We start from the raw sequence: 21,516 nt of genomic DNA, 5'->3' as shown, positions 1-21,516 counted from the left end.
AAATACCATTAGGACCTGGAGGTTTATTTGCATCAATATTGTTCAAAATTCTTCTTACATCCTTTTGACAGAGACCACAGGAGGCATTGAGTGGAATGCACTGGGTTTTGTGAGAGGTGGTGTACAAGATCTTCAATTTCAAGACTTTCAATTGAAAGCAAAATGGATGAGAAATTATTGAAGTTAAACATAAGAAAGGCACCTGGTGTGGATGGGATCTGTCCAGTTATATTAAAGGAGGCAGAAAAGAAAGTAAGCAAACCCTTAGTCATAATTATGAGAGCTTCATTGGACTCAGGGAAAGTCCCAATGGACTGGAGATGTGCAAATGTGACCCCAATTTTCAAAGGGGGGGGGGATCAAAGGGTGATACTAAGTAATTACAGACCTGTCAGTTAAACTTCTGTTCTGGGGAAATTAATGGTGGCACTGGTTAAAGACGCTCTGCAGGATCATCTAGACAAGACTGCAGTTATAGTTCAGACACAGCATTGGTTTGTTAAGAGTAAGTTATGTCTGATCCATGTGCTTGGATACTATGATATGGTCACAAAGGAACTGGATGCAAAAAATAATTTTGAATCATATACTTAAGAATTCAGAAAGCTTTTGATACTGTTGCACATGAAAGACTACTCTACAAATTGGAGCAGTATGGGATTAAGGGCAAGTTGCTGCTATGGATAAAGGGATAGACAGAGAGTTGATTCGGAGAAGACAGAGAGTAGTAATCGATGGACACTGCTGTTCGTGGACTAATGTTATTAGTGAAGTCCCCTAGAGTTCATTGTTGGGCCCATTGTTGATATATTTATCAGTGATATTAATAAACCTAAATCAGGTTTAATATCCAAATTTGCAGATGATACGAGTTAACAGGGTTGTTAATGATAGTAATGACAATATGCTACTACAACGGAATTTAAAAAAATTGAGCAGATGAGCTGAGAGATGGCAACAGAACTTTAACATTGACATATGTAAAGTAATGTATATGGGTAGCAGTAACCCCAGAGTAACCATAATAACGTGGACTAATGTTATTAGTGGAGTTCCTCAGGGTTCAGTGTTGGGTCCGTTGTTGTTTTCGGTGTTTATGAATGATATTGATGATGGGATATCAAGTTTAATGTCCAAGTTTGCAGATGATACAAAGGTTGGCAGGGTTGTTAAGGACACTACTGACGCTATGCTGCTGCAACAGGATCTGGAAAGGTTGAACAGATGGGCTGAGAGGTGGCAAATGAAGTTTAACATTGACAAATGTAAAGTACTACATATGGGAAACAGTAACCCCAGAGCAACGTATCAACTCTGCGGTACTACACTGACAGTGGTGGAGAATGAAAAGGACCTGGGGGTAATTGTGCAGGCAGATATGAAGTTCTCTGAGCAGTGCAGACGAGCTGCAAGAGTAGCTCGTGGCGTCTTGTCAATGATATACAGGAATTTTTCTAGCAGGGATAAGGAGATTATTCCCTTGTATAAGGCAATGGTTAGGCCACATCTTGAGTACTGTATACAGGTCTGGAGGCCTCATTTCAAGAAGGATGTAGAGCTGCTGGAACGGGTACAGAGAAGGGCAACAAGATTAGTGAATGGAACAAAGGGTTGCTCTTACGAAGAAAGGCTTAAGTTTTGCAAATTACAGAGTCTGGAGACTAGGTACCGGCGAGGTGATCTGATAGAGGTGTATAAGGCTTTGAATGGTTTGAGCATGCTCAATGCCAATGGGATTCTTCATCTTGCTCAGAATAATCACCTCAGAGGGCATAAATTCAAATTGAGGAAGGACGGATGTCGGATAGATGTGCGGAAATTTGCCTTTGGCCAGCGGGTGGTTGGTTGGTGGAACCGACTTCCATCACTTGTTGTTGAAGTTGATAGCCTAAACAAATTTAAAGCTCAACTGGACAGGTATTTCGAACGAACGGAGGGGTGAAATGGGAGTGGTGTGTGTTTTTTTTTTTTTTTTTTTTTGGCTGATGCTGAATAAGCTTGCTTTCTTGCATCATATGCCTCTGCTAATGCTAACTGTGTGATATTACAATCAGGGTGGTAAAGAAAGAAAAAGACCTGGGGATAATTGTTCAGTCAGATATGAAGTTTTCTGAGCAGTGCAGAAAGTCTTTAAGTCATGGTGTCTTGTCAATGATATACAGGAATTTTTCTAGTAGGGATGAGGAGGTGATTATCCCCTTGTATAAGGCAGTGGTCAGGCCAGACCTTGAGTACTGTATACAGGTCTGGAGGCCTCATTTTAGGAAGGGGGAAGGATATAGAGCTGCTGAAATGAGTACAGAGAAGGACAAAGAGCTTGGTAAATGGAACAAAGGGATGCTCTTACGAAGAAAGTCTTAAGTTCTGCAGATTGCAGTGTCTGGAGACGAGGCGTCTGCGAGGTGATCTGATTAAGGTTATAAGGCCTTGAATGGTTTGAGCAAGCTCAGTGCTGATGAGATTCTTCCTCTTGCCCAGATTACTTGCCTGATGGGACATAAATTCAAATTGAGGAAAGACTGTTGTAGAATAGATGTGTGGAAATTTGCCTTTAGCCATTGGGTGGTTGTTTTTTTTGGAGCAAACTTATGTTTCTTGTTGTGGAGTTGACAGCTTACATAAATTCACTGCTTAACTAGACAGACATTCGGAGTGAATGGATGGGTGAAATGGGAAGGGTATTGTTTTTAATATTGGCTGATGCTGTATAAGTTCTTTCTTGCATTGTATTCCTCTTCTAATGCTAATGTTACTCACACATGCAGTTTGAAATTGGCACATTGGCTGATGTGTGACAGAGGTGCGGCATAAAGTAATCTTCTTTGTTTTATGTTTAATTGTTGCACAAAATGTGTACTTTTGTTTTGATTATCATTATTATTTATTACTGTTGTTAAATGGTTTATTAATTTGATTATTATTATTATTATTATTTATCTGTTTATTCCTTTATTTCACACATGAGGAGTTATTCAGGGAGAGGAATGCCAGAGGTGTATTAAACTCTGGTAGTAAGGTAGATAATCTTGTAATAACTGAGAGTGAAGTGGAGGAGAAATTGTTGAAGATAAACATAAGAAAGGCACCTGGGGTGGATGGAAACTATCCAGTTATATTAAAGGAGGCAGTGAAGGAAGTAAGAAAACCGTCAGCCATAATTATGAGAACTTCCTTGACAATGGGGAGGTACCCATGGACTGGAGGTGCACAAATGTGACCCCAATCCACAAAGGAGGATCAAAGGGAGACCCAGGTAATTACAGACCTGCTAGTTTAACTTCTGTTCCAGGAAAATTAATGGAGGCACTGGTTAAAGAAGCACTGCAGGATCATCTAGACAAGACTTCAGTTATAGCTTGGACATAGCATGGATTTGTTAAGGGGAAGTCTTGTCTGACCAATTTGATTGGATACTATGATGTAGTCACAAAGGCACTGGATGCAAAGAATAATTTTGATATCATATATTTGGATCTTAGAAAGGCTTTTGATACTGTTGCACTTGGAAGACTGCTGCACAACTTGGAGCAGTGTGGAATTAGAGGCAAATTGCTGCTATGGATAAAGGGATGGTTGAGTTGGAGAAGCAAAGAGTGGTAATCAATGGACACTGCTCTTTGTGGACTAATGTTATAAAATTACTAATCTTACTTTTAATTGAATGATATCGCCCAAAAATATAATTTTGGCCACCCGCTATCTGATGAAATTCCAGTAAGGATTAAGGGAGTCTGTAATAACAATGCCTTAGAGTTTTTAATGAGTAACGAATTCTCCTCTTTTGATGTTGTTATTCAATCAAAATGCGATTAGTAATTTTGAGTTAATTGTTGGTTAAAGATGTTGTTTCTAAAATTGAGAATAGGCCCAAATCTGTTACTGAAACAGGACACAATACAGTCCCAAAGACAGAAAAATGTATGCATAGTAGCATTAATTATCTAATTGTCAGTATATTTATCCAAAATAACTGAAACCTTGAGGTTTAGCACCAGAGTTGGAAATGGCTTTCAGAACTAGGTCATTAAGCTGCTGCACACTACATGCAGTGATGTCATCTATAGGTGCTAGAATACTTACTCTACAGTTTAGATCTATTGACTGGGATGCCCACCCGTTTGAGTACTTAAATGAAAGCTTAAATTGCTATTATAAACCAGAATTGAAGTGCCAGAGTTATTACTGAAAAATCATTAATTATTCATTGTCAGAGATGATGAAGTCTGCATCACTAGCCAAAAACTTTTCTGATTTTGTTCTTTGACTACAATGAACTACTTCATATTAAATTAATTCACAGAAAGTGCAAAGGAGGCAGTGCACAACATTGTTATCAGATGACTTGGTCATCAAAAACAAGCACAGAGGTTTCTTGGGAGAGGGTGGTTCTCCTGAAGAATAACGCTAATGTGTTATTCTAATGAAAACTGAGAGTTGACAAATAGAGATAGGAGTGGAGCACAGCAGTAGTATAAATTACACAACTATCATCACTTTGTACTAATAATAAGCACAAAGCAGAGGCAAAGAAAATGAAGCAGGTCGGTAGGCTGCTGCACACTAGATGTGATGCGCCTCCGTAGCCAGGTGGGAAGGAGCAGCAGTGCGTAGCACACGTTTCTTGATTAGACCGGGGTTCGAGCCCGTCACCACCAAATACGGAGGATGCGGAAAGGTCAGGGAATGACCATCGCATATCCCGGAGCAATATGGCCTTAGTTGCTAATGCTCCTAAAAACCAAATAACAAACAACAAACAACTAGATGTGATGCCACCTATAAGTGTTAGAATACTTACTCTACAGTTTAGATCTGTTGACTGGTTCGGATTCAAGTCCATCTGTTTGAGTACTTAAATGAAAGCTTAAATTTGAGTACTTAGAACTTTTGGTGATAAAGTCAAACGTGCATTTAGAGAAATGCTGCTGCAAGTAGCAAATCATTGTATCTTTGGCTTCATAGCTTTTGGAAAGGTTGCATGTTTGCTTCTCATTACAGAATGAAAGTAAATTGTAAAGGTTGTTTCCACATATGGCAAAGAAAATATGAAACACAAAGTTCTTGGAAAATTGATTTTTACCTTTCATGCATGTGCAAATTGACATAGAATACATGCAGTTTACGGACATAATATACTGGTACTCCATAGCATTAGCCATGACTTATCAGGTAAGGTGTGGGGGAGGGGAGGTACCTTACACAACTCAGCCAAAATAGATCTTTTGATGAAATGAATCTACTAATGTTTCTCAGAAAGTATTTTTAAATAAACACAATACTTTTCCTAATGTGTGTGCACATATGTTTTTATTTATTATTATTATTATTTTTTTTTTAATTTTGCAGGTTATTGATCTCCATGACTTGTCACCTGAAAGTGGACTTGAATGGTGCAATTTAGTTCCAGATCATGTTTGTAGAGTGTTGGTTGCTGGAGGTGATGGCACTGTTGGATGGGTTCTTAATGCAATTGATAAACTAAAATTAGAGGTAGGAAATTAAATTAGAACTATAGGAAAATAAGAAGATAAGCATTATACATTTAGCTTTTCAGAAAAAGACTAAAAATAACGCATGGCTTAACTCTGACCTCTAAATGACAGGCTGCAGAAAGCCCTCGACAATTATGGAGTTAAATGAAATTCTGCATTATTGTAAAGATGTACACAGAGTCGCCACCTTAGAAAGAGAGAGAGAGGTGGGGGGAGAGAATCCTTATTGCAGCTATATACAATGTGATTGAAATAAGCCCATCATGGTTGGAAAGTCAGATGTTCACAGGATAGCTTGTAAAATAACACATGTACATTGACTTCTCTTGGATATAATCTAATAATTAATAAGTAAATAAAATAAAATAAAGTAACTATCACTAATTCTTTAATATAAGATAAAGAATTAATTGACATCAAATAAGAGAAAAGATAGTGTAAATTTACATGCTGTAAGAAATGCATATTTATTAGGACCTTGCCAACATAACTTCTTTGAGAGGTACCACTAGACACTCAGCTCCGTTACATGTTATTGCTAGTATGGGCAACTATACATTAAACTCCTTGTACCTTGAGGCTATCACAGACATTCTCAGGTATACCAAACTGGGCTTGCTAACTGGGACTCTAAGATGCTGTTGGCACTGATACTTGGGTGACACTCAAGTTAAGTAGACCTAATTTCAGCAAAGTCTGGTTGGTCTGTGACAGCCAAATCCTCTGCTTTCACCTTCACAATGGTGGGACTATTAGTAACAGTGGATATAACCCCATGTGCAAGTTCTGAAATACGGCTTGTGGTATACTGGCAGTGCCATCCAGGTGTGAACCAATGTAAGGAGAGGTCGAAGTGTTGCGCCCACACCACATGGAGGAGGAATGACACCCCTCTGTGTTACTAGGCAATACTAGACAGTAGATGACTCTCGTCAACTGGTGGCTATACCACCACTTTGCTTATTGGAAGCTTGAAGTGGTGTATGTTATGTTTAGTCTCCAGAGCAAAGTCTGGCAACCCCCCCATCCCTTTCATCATGCAGAACAATTGGTGTGTTTTGAGGTTATGATGGACATCACGACAAGATCTGATTTTCCTTACATTTTGAGGGTACAGCTCTAAAACGGTATTCACAGGTGTGCCTCTAGATAGTCCACCAGACTTAACCTATTGGTAACTCTCTAGGAAGCTTCTGGATCAGCTAGTGTATAATCTCACTGCTTCAACTCTGCCAGATAGTGACTTGAGGGATTCTGAGTAGTACGTGTGTGTGTGTGCGCGCGCGCGCGCTTGCAAGGAGCATTGGCGAGGCCACATTACGTCAGAGGAGCTGGGTATATCCTTGTCATGTATAAGCCATATCCAAATATTTCATTACTTCATACAGCATGTCCTCCCCACCTTTTCTTACTACTGAATGCATCCTGAATTGTCAAATTAATAGAACAAAAACTTATCTGCCAAAAAAATCTAAATCTCCCAAACATTTTCTCATTCATTTAAAAAATATATGCGGTCTCAATTACAATACCAACGATTACCATTTCTGCTTATAGTCTGCCAAACTCCATGTAGTTTTTCTGAGAGAATCCCACAGTTATCAGTTGTTTGGACATCACAGTTGTCCAAATTATTCACTGTATGATTCCTTTGCTTCAAAGGTGGTACTTGTGCATATGTCCACTCCGATATTCCCTGTCAGAGAGTAATTTGGAATATCCTCTTTTCGATCTTCTCTGGCTTAAAATCTCTCTACTACATTCTGTCAAATTCATCTGTTGCCTCTAGCATTCTCCCAACTCCACTAACCACTTGGAACTCTTTGACTTCCTCTCTTGGAAACTTGACTTTCTCCAGTCAAACTTTCCTAATAGTGAGGTAATTTTACTTGGTGATTTTAATGTTTGCAACTCCATCTGGTTTCGGTTTTCCAGCCACTCTGACCCAGCTTTCTTGCCAAGATGCTGAGGCTTTTGCAATTATTAATGACCTTGCGGAGATTGTTCATTTACCTACCAAAATACCAGACAATCCTAACCACGTAGCCAACATGCTTGATCTTTTTCTCTCAAACAACCCTTCTAGATTGAGATGAGTGGTCCTCTAAGCACCACAGATCACAACTTGGTGACGTTCTCTTTTCCAGTGAAGCCTTTTTCTCATGGGCATTCTCAACCTTGTGTTGTTTGGATGCAAAATGGGATAATCTTTTTTTTTTCCTTGGTTGGGTTACTGTTTCAAATCATCTGATTTGAACATTTATTCTTGTAAGGATGAAATTATTCTTGTAGGGATGAAATCCTTTATTCCACATTCCCCTCTAAATTCTCATCCTTTATCTAAACCTTTGGTTTTCTAATAAATGTGCAAAGGCTGTTCAAGATAAGAATGTCGCATATTGCAGTTGGTTTGTATTCAAATCTCTTTTTTATATTCTGCCAATGCCACAATTGTAAGCAGTTATTAATCAGTCCAAACAAGATTTTGAACAGGCTAAGAGTAGAAAACTTGCTTTTTTATCCAAATGGTAGTCAAGCACTCTCGTCTCTTGCCAAAGCTGTTGGCTGCAACTTTTGCCCATCTCTATTCCCACCTCTGTCAAAACCAGATGGTTCTAGTGCCACTTCATCTAAAGATAAAACTGACCTGCTAGAATTCTACTTTTCTTATCGATTATCTTGTTAATCACTTCCTACCATTCCTAGTACAAAGGATACTAGGAAAGTTTTGCAATATGATGCAACAATGAATCACAGGAAGCTGCTTGTTGCTGCATGTTGAGACATGTTCATACGTGCATAGTAGCCGCCGCGCCAAGTCGATGGGCTCAGTTATTCATTAGTAGTGAGAGTGTAAAGTGCTTGCGATGGCATCGTGGTCACGAAATGAGATAAGGACAGTTTTGCGGTATAATTTCGTGCATGGTTTAACCATAGACCAGTGCTTAGAAGAAATGACTCTTGCACTAGATGATGATTGTCCACATCGTACAACGATATTCAGGTGGTATAGAGAATTCCAAAGGGGAAATTTCACTCTGGAGGATTCTGAGAGGCCGGGAAGGCCACGAACGTCAGTTACGAAGGAAAACGTTACTGCTGTGAGGAAAATGCTTGACGAAAACAGGCGAGTGACCTACCAACAGATAGAGGATACTTTGGGCCTAAATGCACCAGCAATTCGTTCGATTCTGCAAGATCATTTGCACGTGAAGAAACTTTGTTCTCTCTGGGTGCCGCATCAACTGACTGAAGAGCAGATGACACGACGTGTGACTTGGTGCCGGGAGATGTTAAAAAAGTTTGATAAGGGACAATCTCGGTATGTGAACAACATCGTGACAGGTGACGAGACTTGGCTGTACTATTACGATCTGCCGACCAAGGCTCAAAACAAAGTTTGGGTCTTTGATGATGACGACACACCCGTAATTGTCAGAAAATCCCGATCTGTAAAGAAGAAAATGATAGCTGTATTTTTCAAATCGAGTGGAATTGTGGAACGTGTCGTTTTGGACACGCAGAAGACAGTCACAGCTAAGTGGTATACTGAACAATGCCTGCCTAAAGTCATTGGATCTATGAAGAACCTGCGGCCAAAGTCAAGAATGGACACCTGGTACCTCCATCACGAAAATGCTCCAGCTCACCGCGCCAAAGCCTGCACCGAATATTTGACCACGACAGGACTGAAACTTCTCGAGCACCCTCCCTACAGTTCAGACCTTGCTCCCTGCGACTTTGCACTGTTCCCGCATGTGAAAATGAAGCTAAAAGGGAGGCGGTTTTCCAGTGATGAGGACCTTCTACGGGCTTGGGACAACGAGTGTGCTTTACTCCCTAGTGAAACTTGGCAGAACTGGTTTAAAGATTGGTTTCGGAGGATGGAGAGGTGTATTGAATGTAGAGGAAATTACTTTGAAAAAATTAAATAAACAAAGCTGCATTGCAAAACTTTCCTAGTACCCTTTGTACACTGCACTCAATTCCTCTTGTGGTCTTCCATCAAAAGGATGTCAGAAGGATTTTGAACAATCTTGATGCCATAAAAGCTCCAGGTCCTGATTGTATTTTGCCATTTGTTCTCAAAACCTGTGCTTCTGAACTTACTCCTTTTTTCACTTTCTTATTCCAAAGGTGTTTTTCCCTTCTGCTTGGAAATTTGGCCATATCCAAAGTTCCTAAAAAGGGTGTTTGTTTTGTTATTTGGTTTTTAGGAGCATTAGCAACTAAGGCCATATTGCTCCGGTGGGATATGCAGTGGTCATTCCCTGACCTTTCTGCATCCTCCGTATTTGGTGGGCACGGGCTTGAACCCCGTTCTAATCAAAAAGCGTGTGCTACGCACTGCTGCTCCTGACCACCTGGCTACAGAAGTGCCATAAAAAGGGTGACAAATTCCTCCCATACAATTATCGTCCCAGTGCACTTACTTATACTCTTTCTAATGTAATGGAGAAATAAATTAACTGCCAACTCTTTATTTTTTAAACTATCTAGAAACCTTTCATCTGATCAGTGATCATTAGTATGAATTTCGTCAGTAGATCCACTAGTGATATTCTGGCTTATGTTATCTATGGACATATTCAATGGAAAAGTTTGATATAACTGAAGCAGTTACGTTTGACCTTTCAAAGACTTTTGATCATCTTTGTCAAAAAGGTCGTCTAAATAAGCTACCATCTTATGGTTTGCCAACTGTTTTTTTTTGTAATTGGGTATTCAGTTTTCTTACTGACCGCTCACTACAGGTCATGGTAGATGGCTAACTTTTTCACTAATGTTGGTGTTCGCTGAAGTTCAGTTCTTTCTTCAACTCTTCCGCTTGTATATTGATCTTTTTCCATTGAAAGGAAATCCTATCCATAGTTTGATGATAGCACATTGCAGTCCACCTTCCAGTTTCAGAAATCTTGCCCTGCATCCACTACCAATTCCTTAAATGCTGGCATTAGAAAAGTCATGCAGTTAATTCTGCAGTGGGGCAAAGATAACTTAGTTGATTTCAATCCTTCTAAAACCCAGTCCTTTCTTATATCACGCAAAAAGTATTTTTCTGCCCCTATGTTTATCTTCGATGACACTCTGATTTCTAGGCAAGTTCATATATTTCAATTGGAGATTACCCTGACTTCTAATCTTTCTTGGCATAAGCACATTATAAATATTGCTTCCTGTGCATTTAAAAAATTGGATTTCCTCTTTCGCTCTTGGCATTACTTTTCTTCTAAACAGCTGTTCACTCTGTACAAATCGCAGTACAGAATATTGTTCCCACGTCTGGGTCAGTGCCCTTAAAACCTCTCTGAGGCTTCTAGATTCTATTCAAAAGAGGGCAGTTGGGTTAATTAATGACTCATCTCTAACACTCTGTTAAAGATGAGTCATTAACTCATCTCTAACAGAGTGTTAGAGATGAGTTAATGACTCCACTCACTGTCTCAAAGACTTTCTGTTTCTGCTGCATGACTTTTCTAATGGGCCAGTTCTTCTGAATTGGCTTTTATAATTCCTGCTCCCTCTCTCTCTTCCAAAGCAGTCCAAACATATGCTACAACCAGTCAACATCTTTTTACTGTCCAACTTCTGGCTCACAGAACTAACTTTTCTTTTTCCTCATTTATTCATTCAACTTGCGTTTTCCGGAAAACTTTCCTTCATATGTATTTCCTGAAAATTACACTCTGCAGAAATTCTGTCAAGTTTCTTTTTTCATCTTCTGAACCTTGGGCCCATGCTTGGTAATGAGTACTATAGTTTCTAATACCTCTTGTGTTTGGGGTTTTCATAAAAAAAAAAAAAAAAACTTGGACTCCAACAGCTTTGTGGACAGTTCACCTTTATTAACACAGAGTTCAGTGGTTCCCCTTTTATTTATCATGCATCCTGTAGAGGCTTGGTGGTTCCAGATGATAATATGCTATTCCTTGCTGTCAGAGATGTCATATGGGATTAACCAATCTGTAAACTTTCGGCATGTGGTTTTAAAGTGTTGGAGATGGAATTCACCACAGCATGTGTTTCACATCAAGGGTGGCGAAATCTGTCCATTGAGTGTCTTCATAGTAATGAATAATTGCTGTGCCTTTGTCATTTGAGGCGTTTGCTAAATACCCATAGACAATTGCTAGCTGGCTGTAGTCTGTCATTGGGGCTTAAGCAACAACATATAATAATAATAATAACCAGAGCTCATTTGCCAACAGTGGCTTTATTGTCATGGGGGTTGCTGAGACCCACATTTCAGCCTTGTATAATAATGTTAGGTAAGTTATCATTCTAATATACTTCATTATTATTTTGTGGTTATTAATATATTTCAGATCTTGTTTGCCATCTATCGGAGTCCAGCAGCTTGGGATGAAAGCTTTTCAATCTGCAGATGGAATCAGTTTCAGTTTGAACGTCACCCAAGACATCTCATTCAAGTAACACAAGAATGTTACTTGAATGAGATGTCACCTAAGAACATGTATGTTGCTCAGAGATTGGATTGATCACAGATTGGGTAGATATTAGCGAGAAGATCTTCAAGGCAGATTTGGATGAGTTGAATTTCAAGCGGAACTGTGTGAGGCAGGTAGATAGATTACTCTGTATTTCATTAGTGGATTCAGTGGTCTATGCAACGTTTGCATTCTGAGTGATGGGGAATTTTGAGGTTGTTGGCATAGCTTCCTAAGTACGCTTGTCCTTTTCATGAAGTGCATGCTCCTTCTGTAATAGCATCATGAATTCTTATGAGATATAGGGATGCTATACATGTGCAATTCAGTGCCAGAAGAGCAAGACAAAAGATTTAAATAAATTTGAATTTGACATGGTAGTCAGCACCAGTTGTTCTGGTACAAGTATCTCAGAAACTGTAATCCTACTGGGAATTTCATATATGACCATCTTAGGGGTATTGAGATTAGTACAAAAGTGATCCTGTGGTTGGAAACATCCCTTTGATATTGAGAGACCAATAGAGGCTGACAAGACTTGTGCAGGATAGCAGAAAAGCTACAGTCAAACAACCTGATAAAATCAAGGTAACCAAAAGCATTTCAGAATGCACAACTCATCGTGCCTTTTCAGTGACAATAATTCTAACAGAAAGACTGCAGTCAGTCAAATAACAACCGAGTAAAACAGTGGTAACCAAAGGGACATTTCAAAATGTAAACTCATCATACCATGTTAACCAATTATAGGATATTGCAGCTGATAACTGAACTGGGTTCCTGTTCTGTCAGCAAAAAACAACAACACTAAACAGTGGAGGATTGGAAAAACATTGTATCAGTGTGTGAAACGATTACAGTTTCACACTGCTGGAAGGACTAGAATATGGCAAAAACAGCACGAGTCCATGGACCCATCCTTCCAGATGTCAACAGAAAGGCTGGTGTTGGCAATGTAATGACATGGGGATGTTTTCATTGCACGTGCTGGGCCCATTGATACAGTGGAGCAACATTTGGATGTCACAGAGTATCTGGAAATTATTTCTGACCAAGTGCATCCTTTCGTGCCTTCAGTGTATCTGTCTGCAGTGGATTCTTGTAACTGGATAATGCACCATGTTATAATGTCAGAGTTGTACAGTACTGGTTATAGGGAACGTGAGAGTGAATTCAGTCTACTGTGGATGTCTGTTGGATCTCAGCTGTCTTCCCAGATGCTACGATATCTCAGCAGATCCCTGCTGAATGCAGCATTTCACTGCTGAGCGCAATTGAACTGGCCTTGGATCACATATAAACATGCCACCACCAAAAACGTTATATATACAGAGTCTCTCAGTTCATTGCAGGCTTTGTCATCAATGAGGCACAATTCTCTTCCAGTCCTGTCCCATGTACAGTAGAGGATACATTTTCTTTCTGAATTGGAATTTGATATTCACTTCTGCTGGATCCCAAGACACATTGGGATCATTTCAAAATTTAAAGAATAAGTGTATGCATCCAGAGATTAATAGAATCAATGGGCCAATTCTGTATTAGATTTCTTCATATGAAAAGTAGCTCAGTATTTGTTTCTGGGGCCAGTATTTTGTAAATTCCTCTCTCATCATTGCAGAATTTTTGTTGTTAATGGAACTAAAATTCAGATTTTTGAGAAGAAAGTCTCAGGTATATCCAAATGTCTCCATTACAATATATTACATAGGTGTTATACAGGGTATTTCAAAATTGTACTGAATAAATGTAGGAGCATATGTGGCCACTAACAAGTAAGAAAAAGGTTCTGTAAAGGTATGTTTATATTTATGAGTTATTAAAGGCACCTCCGTAGCCAGGTGGTAAGGAGCAGCAGTGCGTAGCACACGCTTCTTGATTAGACCGGGGTTCGAGCCCGTCAGCACCAAATACGGAGGATGCGGAAAGGTCAGGGAATGACCACCGCATATCCCAGAGCAATATGGCCTTAGTTGCTAATGCTCCAAATAACAAACAAACAACAGATGAGTTATTAAGCATTAATTCTGAATTACAAAATGTGAAAAGAAACAAAAGTAAATTTTTAAAAAGGAAACATCTAAGGATCTCTTCAAATTGATCTCTGTTTGTTCAGGATAGCATTCAGTGCAATAAATCCATGATTCTATGATGTGTCTTATCATTTCAGGATTATTCTTAATAACTTCAGCAATTTTGCAGAAAACTTTTTGGTAATATGTATAGAATAAACTGTGGATTCCATGTGACCCCACATAAAGTAATCTAAGCGTGTGAGTTATGGTGGCTGTACAGGGCTGTTCCAACCAATCCATTGGTTTTGTACTCTGTATTTATAAAGTTATCATGGGGAAAAGTGGACTGGTGCACCATTGTGTATAAACACATTTTGTTCTGAATTTGCAGGTGATGTAAAGATTGCGAGAGTCATTAATGATCAGTGACAAGCAGCACTCCTTCAGGATGACTTGAACTGGCTTCAGGAATGGTCAGAAAAGTGGTGGCTATGTTTTCATGCAGCAAAATGCAAGGTCTTACACTTGGAGAATAGCAATGTCAAAATAACTTATACACTTGGTGGGGTTGAATTAAAAACAGTAGAGGAAGAAAGGGATCTGGGAGTTACAGTATGGGCAGATATGAAATATTCTGAGCAGTGTAAACAGGTGGCCAGGAAAGACCATGGTGTCCTGTCGATGATACACCGAGTGATCACTGAATTATGACCACCTACCTAATACATCGTCGATCCTCCTTTTGCTCCCAGTACAGCAACTGTCTGACGTGGCATTGATTCAGCAAGATGTCGGAAGCGTTTGTGAGGTAGGGCCAACCAAGCTGTGTGTAATGCAGTCAGCAGTGCAGGTATGGAGGTGATTGGTGTATCCAGATGTCTGATATGCCTTTCCGTAGTGTCCCACAAGTGCTCTATGGGATTGATATCGGGGGAGTTCGGAGGCCAATCAATATGCTGGAAGTCAGAACTGTGTTCCTCAAACCATTCCTGAACAAGTGCCCGATGGCTCAGTGCATTGTTATCTTGGAAGACACCATCGCCATTCGGGAAAAAGTGTAACATAGCAGGGTGTACACAGTCAGCAAGCAGTTGACAATAGCGGAGACCACTGATACATTGTTCCACATGCACTAGGGGTCCAAGTTCCTGCCAGTGAAACATGTCCCACACCATACAACTGCCTCCACCGGCCAGCACTTTTCTTACCATGCATGATTGATCAAGAGCTTCATGTTGTTAATGCTAAATCTGTACATGACCATCCACAGTGTGGAGTAAATAACGTGACTCATCCGACCAGCACACCTTTTTCCAGTCTTCTAACATTCAACTTGCATGCTCTTTGTACCAGATGAGTCTTTTATGCCGATGAACCTTGGTTAGGAGAGGATGCTGTAGGGGTCATCTGCTGGTATAGCCCATACGTGTGAGCATGTGATGCATCGTCATGCCACATATTGTTGTCCCGGGTTGGCCCATTTTATATTGGGTAGTCAGCTCTTCAACAATGCTGTCCCTGTTAGCCTGTACAAACCTGAATGAGGTTTTTGACTCCCAATTATATTGGGAGTCAAAAAATTAGTTTATAAGTGTTGTTGTCATGCTTAAAACAGTGTTAAAGCAGCATATTTTGTAATATAAAAATCAAAATAAGAAAATTTAGATTAATTACTTGCCATGATTTTTTAATACTTTAATTTTCTTTTTCCTCCACTTGTGCTTAGCTCTTCTTTCTAAGGGAAAAATGCACCTAGTAAGAAACACGTTATAGTTAATAAATTCAGTGAGATTAATAGGATTTGCATTAAAAAAATTATAATTTTAAATCTTCAGATTATTAATACAATCTTAATTTGCTTAGTTTCCTATATTTTTTGTCGTGAATTAACTGAAAATAAATTTTTTTTCTTCATGTGAAATACATTAACTGCATTTAAATCTTACCTTTAAAATAATGTGTTAGCACACAGCTGTTAACTTTTAATTTTTCTTTTTTAAATAAAAGCCTTTTGGAAATAAAGAATAATAATTTCATATACTCTAATGATTACAGCCACTCCTCCGACTTACGTGAGTGACTTACTGAAATTCGACTTTACGCAAGTTTTTGCTGGCCGGTGTAAACTTAAAATCGTGGAAACGTATTTTGCATCCAGTAGGAATAAATGGAGGTATTGTGAAAATATTGTAATGTGAACCCAATGACACATTGTTTTTTTTTTTTTTTTTTTTTTTGGTAATTCGTTCCGAGCCTTGGAAATTGAAATTTTCGCTTATAACTAAGCTATATTTATCTCTTTAATAGGTCATTTTTATAATGGAAATTGCATTATACTTTCATTGTTATATGTTCCATTATAAGAATCAATTTAGAATGCCTTTGTGATATTTTTCTAAAACACATTTCTGGAGGTCACTACCATAAAACAATAAAAACAATTTGCACTTACCAGTTTATTGGGCTTTTCTGTTAGCGCATTCTATTATAAATGGGTAGTAAACTCAATCTTATTGCATTTGCAATAATACCAATAACTGGAATTCTGTGGGTTTTTATGTTACGCCATTATGGTGAAATGAGTTCCCCTTCACTGAAATCTTCAATCATATGAAAAACATAAATTTTCAGAATCTTCTCTTCATTCCTATTTATTTATTACAATGGTGAAGGGAAAGGGACCAATGGAAAGTGCAAGTGCTAGCAGTGCTAGGAAACGAAACAAAATTGATTTAGAAATAAAGATGATTAATGAAGAATTACGAAGCAGGACAAAGTTTGTCATCTATTGCACGGAATTAGGCCTCACTACTTCAACAGTGAATACTATTTTAAGGGACAGTGCGCATATAAAAGAACATGTTAAAGGATCAATGCATATAAGATCAACAGTGATCACAAAACAGTGTTCAGGTTCTATATCAAAGATGGAAAAGTTATTAATAATATGGATGGAAAATCAGATTCAGAAGCAAGTGCCCCTGAGTCCAATGGCCATTCAAACAAAAGCAAGAAGTATTTATAAAGATATTAAGGATAAGTATGGCGAACCCCAAACCAAGTTCGTGGCAAGCAACTGGTGGTTTAATAGGTTCAAGCATTGTGCTGGTTTTCAAAACATTAAAGTATGTGGTGAAGTCACCAGTCCTGATTTTGCAGCTGCAGAGAAATTTTGCAATGTGTTGGAAAAACCCCCTTCTAAATAATCTCCACAGCCCTCACTTCCACAGTGGCATGCTTATCAGCTGGAGAGTTAATTCTGGCAGTGATGCTCGAAAAGTAAAACTTGCTGACATTATGCCTGTCTCCTCTCTTTTTGTAATTTTATAGTTTTGAAAATTTTATAATTTTGTACACTTTTGTAATTTTTCCTGCGAATGAGATAAAAAAAATTGAATAAATAATTCTATTTATATGTTCGTCTAACATTCTTTTTTGCTTCAATCAATTCAATCAAATTTGCGAGTGCTGTATAAGCATTTAGGGAAATTCTGACTTATGTAGAGTTTTGCGGAATGCAACCCTTACGTAAGTCAGGGAGTGGCTGTATATATATATATATGGAAATATTAAAAAAACACATTTAAAAAAAATTAGTGAAAAAACAGATCTGCATATTATAGAAAATAATTCATAATTTGCATACTATATAGTGTGATGAAAGAACTAGGTATTGCAATATCATTGGGTTTTCATCATGAATTGCCATATTTTTATCATATTAATTACTGTATTAATACCATAATTTTTAAAATGCAAGTTAAAAACATTTATTTGTCATTATTATATTTTCATAATATTTTTTATGAATTGAATTGTTTTATGAAATATTTTGCTTTGAATGTATTTCTTGTTTAATTGGTTTTGGTTTCTTCAAACTATAGCCACAGCCCCAAGTTTGCATTCTGCCTTTAGGGACAGGAAATGATCTTTCTAGAGTGTTAGGCTGGGGTTCAGGTTATTCCGGCGAGGTAGATGTAAAAAAAATTCTTGATCAAATGGCAAGTGCTACTGTTGCTAGATTAGACAGGTATGGAAATTAAAATGTTTAGATATTTCATGATTTAAGTTTCATTTGAAATGAATGAGAAAGGGGTGACCCAGTTGTGACAATTGGGTTGTCAGCTTCTATACCTCTGAGTGCCCACTGATGAGTGGCCAGACAGTTTCAGAATGGTGCCATCTGAGTGGTGATACTCAGCCGAGAATAAGTAAACAGCAGACTTCCCTAATGGGGAAATGTTACTTATTTAAAGTATAAGAGGAAGGCAACTCATTGTTGAAGGATTTCATAATACAAGGTGTTATAATAATGATGCCTAATGTACAAACTTTGGTTTGCCTTGCAATTGTACCAACAATGTCATGAGCTTATAATAATGTAATAATTAAATTATAGAATATTTTGATAGCCCCTTGATGTCTTATAAAATAATTTGAAAAAAATTGCATATAACTATGTTATGCAGTTTCTAAAATTTAATTTTTTGCATTGGTAGATGGAAGAAGAATGAATATCCAGTAAATAGAGCATCATTCAGTAATCAAATTTTTGACCACAGATGGCAGAGCCAAAGACATCCATGAAAGAATGACTAGAATGTTTGGGTAAGTATCATCTAATTATGCTGTTGCAAAATGATCAGCAGAGTTCCAAAGAGGACAGAAGTCTGTTGAGGATGATCCAAGTTCTTGTCAGACATCTGAAGCAGTCAATTCTGAAACAATTGCCATAGGTGAAGGGGGGAAAAAAAAACAGAATTAGCATTTGAATTTGAAAAAGTGCTTAACATTTCCCATGGAAGCATTTTAACAGTAATACATGAGCATTTGGAAATATCTTAAGTTTGTGCAAGATGGGTTTCCAGAAACCTTCTCGTTCATGACAAAAAATCAAATTGAAAGGGTGGAGTTGTCAAAAAGAATTTAAAATGAATTCTTATTAACCATCCAGGTAGATTTTTATTCTGTTTGGTGACTGGTGATAAAACTTGACTACATTTTTATGATTTTGAATCCAGATTAGAAAACATGTAGTTAAAGGGCTCCAACCCCAAAAAATTTTGAACCCAGCTATCAGCTGAAAAAGTGGTTGGCCTCAATTTTCTGGGTCAAAAAAGGATTATTGTTAATTATCTTGCATCTAAAACAAAAGAACAGGTAAATATTATTCCAGCAGTGTATCAAAATTGAAGCTGCAATTTGGGAAAAAAAAATATGAGGAAAACCTGGATTGCAGGTTAAAATTTGTGAATGTGGATTTGAGATTTCTCAAATGGTTAATGCCCAACCAGTTTTTTTTTTTTTTTGTTTTTTTTTTTGAAGGATTCTCTGCAGATTAAATACAATAAGTGTACTAACTTAGGCATTAATTCATTGAAAAAAAAAAAAAAAAAAAAATTTGTCACCCCTTATAATAGTCATCCTAAATACTGTCAGAACTGTGCTCCAAACTACCAACATTACAAAATTTATTTATTTTGTTTTACTAGCCGTGTTTTATTAGTTATTTTGATTTGCCTATTTTTGATCTTAAAATGCTGTTGTCCTGTATACCATTAGCATTAGTAGGGGCACATTATGCAAGAAAGCAAGCTTATACAGCATCAGCTGAAAAAAAAAAAAAAAAAAAAACCCTTCCCATTTCACCGAACCATTCATTCCAAATGTTTGTCTAGTTCTGCCTTGAATTTATTTAAGCTATCAACTTTCACAACAACAAGGCAAACTTCTGCACATCTTTCTACGACTGTCTTGCCTCGGTTTGAATCTATGTCCCCTCAGGTTTGTAATCTGAGAAAGAGGAAGAATCCCATCAGCATTAAGCCTACTCAATCCATTCAAGGCCTTGTACACCTCAATCAGATCGTCTTGCAGTTGCCTAGTCTCCAGAAGCTGCAATTTGCAGAACTTAAGCCTTCTAAAAGGAGCACTCCTTTGTTCCCTTCACCAATCTTGTTGCCCTACTCTGTACTCGTTCTAGCAACTCTACATCCTTCCTAAAATGAGGCTTCCAGATCTGTACGCAGTACTCAAGGTGTGGCCTCACCATTGCCTTTTACAAGGGGATAATCACCTTATTATCTCAGCTCACAAAATTCCTGTATATCATTGACATGACCCCTTGACCTACTGTGGCAGCCTGTCTGCACTGATCAGAAAACTTCATATCTGACTGCACAGTTATCCCAAAGTCTCTTTCATTCTCCATTACCCTGAGTGTAACACAACATAGTTGGTACATTTCTCTGGGGTTACTGCTGCCCATGTGCAGTACTTTGCATTTGTCAATATTAAACTTCAGTTGCCACTTCTTGGCCCGTCTACCCAACTTTTCCAGATCATGTTGCAGCCGCATACTGTCATTACTGTATTAACAACCTTGCCAACCTTTGTATCATCTGCAAACTTTGACATTAAGCTTGATATACTTTCATCAATATTATTGATAAATATACAAAACAACAATGGGCCGAAGACCGAACCCTGAGGGACACCACTAATAACATTAGTCCACATAGAGCAGTACCCATTAACCATCACGCTGTCTTCTTCCACTCAACCATCCTTTTATCCATTGTAGCAACTTGCCCTTAATGCCATACTGCTCCAATTTGTACAGTAGTCTTCCATGTGCAACAATATCAAAAGCTTTCCTGAAATCCAAGTATATGATATGAAAATTATTTTTTGCATCTAGTTCCTTTGTGACCACATCATAATATTCATTCAGATTGGTCCAATAAGACTTCCCCCTTGACATACTCATGCTGTGTCTGAATTATTGCTGCAATCTTGTCTGAATGATCCTGCAATGCTTTTTAACCAGTGACTCCATTATTTTCCCTGGAACAGAAGTCAAACTAACAGGTCTGTAGTTACTTTTTACCTTTTGATCCCCCTTTGTGAATTGGAGATACATTTGCACATCTCCAGTCCTTGGGGACTTCCCCGAGTCCAAGGATGATCTCATAATTATGGCTAAGGATTTGCTTATTTCCTATGCTGCCTCCTTTAATATAACTGGATAGATCCCATCCACGTGCCTTTCTTATGTTTAACTTCAACAATTTCTCCTCCACTTTGCTCTCAGTTATTACAAAATCATTTAACTCCCTGTTAGAGTTTGATAAACATCTGGCCCTCTCCATGAATAACTCCTCATATGTGAATGTAGATGCAAAATACTCATTTATTTGGCGTCTCCGTAGCCAGGTGGGAAGGAGCAGCAGTGCGTAGCACACACTTCTTGATTAAACCGTGGTTCGAGCCCGTCACCACCAAATACGGAGGATGCGGAAAGGTCAGGGAATGACCACCACATATCCCGGAGCAATATGGCCTTAGTTGCTAATGCTCCTAAAAATTAACTAACTAACTAACTCATTTAGTTTGGCAGCTATCTGAGAATGATCATCACAGTCAAACCATTGATATCAAGTGGATCAATCTGATTCATTCTCTTCCTTTTAGAGCTTATATAAGTAAAGAAGTCTTTGCAGTCCTTCTTTGCATCTTTTGCCAAAGATTTTTCATAATCTGCCTTCGCTCTTGCCTAAC

The 21,516-nt window shown here is 38.2% G+C and overlaps 1 protein-coding gene across 1 annotated transcript in view; it reads left to right on the top strand.

Moving 5' to 3' along the window:
* Dgkepsilon (diacylglycerol kinase epsilon) overlaps positions 1–21,516 on the top strand; it is a 71,381-nt gene that overhangs the window by 25,864 nt on the left and 24,001 nt on the right. Inside the window, exons 5-6 of the mRNA XM_090386648.1 lie at positions 5,347–5,490; positions 17,841–17,986. Of these exons, the coding sequence (XP_090242774.1) occupies positions 5,347–5,490; positions 17,841–17,986 (290 nt within the window). The remainder of the gene's footprint in view (positions 1–5,346; positions 5,491–17,840; positions 17,987–21,516) is intronic.

This window comes from Mastigoproctus giganteus, chromosome 12 (genome assembly GCF_048544385.1).
Source record: "Mastigoproctus giganteus isolate SK-2022 chromosome 12, ASM4854438v1, whole genome shotgun sequence".
Classification (NCBI taxonomy): Eukaryota; Metazoa; Arthropoda; class Arachnida; order Uropygi; family Thelyphonidae; genus Mastigoproctus; species Mastigoproctus giganteus.
The sequence above is the reverse complement of the archived record's forward strand: the minus strand, read 5'-3'. Positions and strand labels throughout refer to the sequence as shown.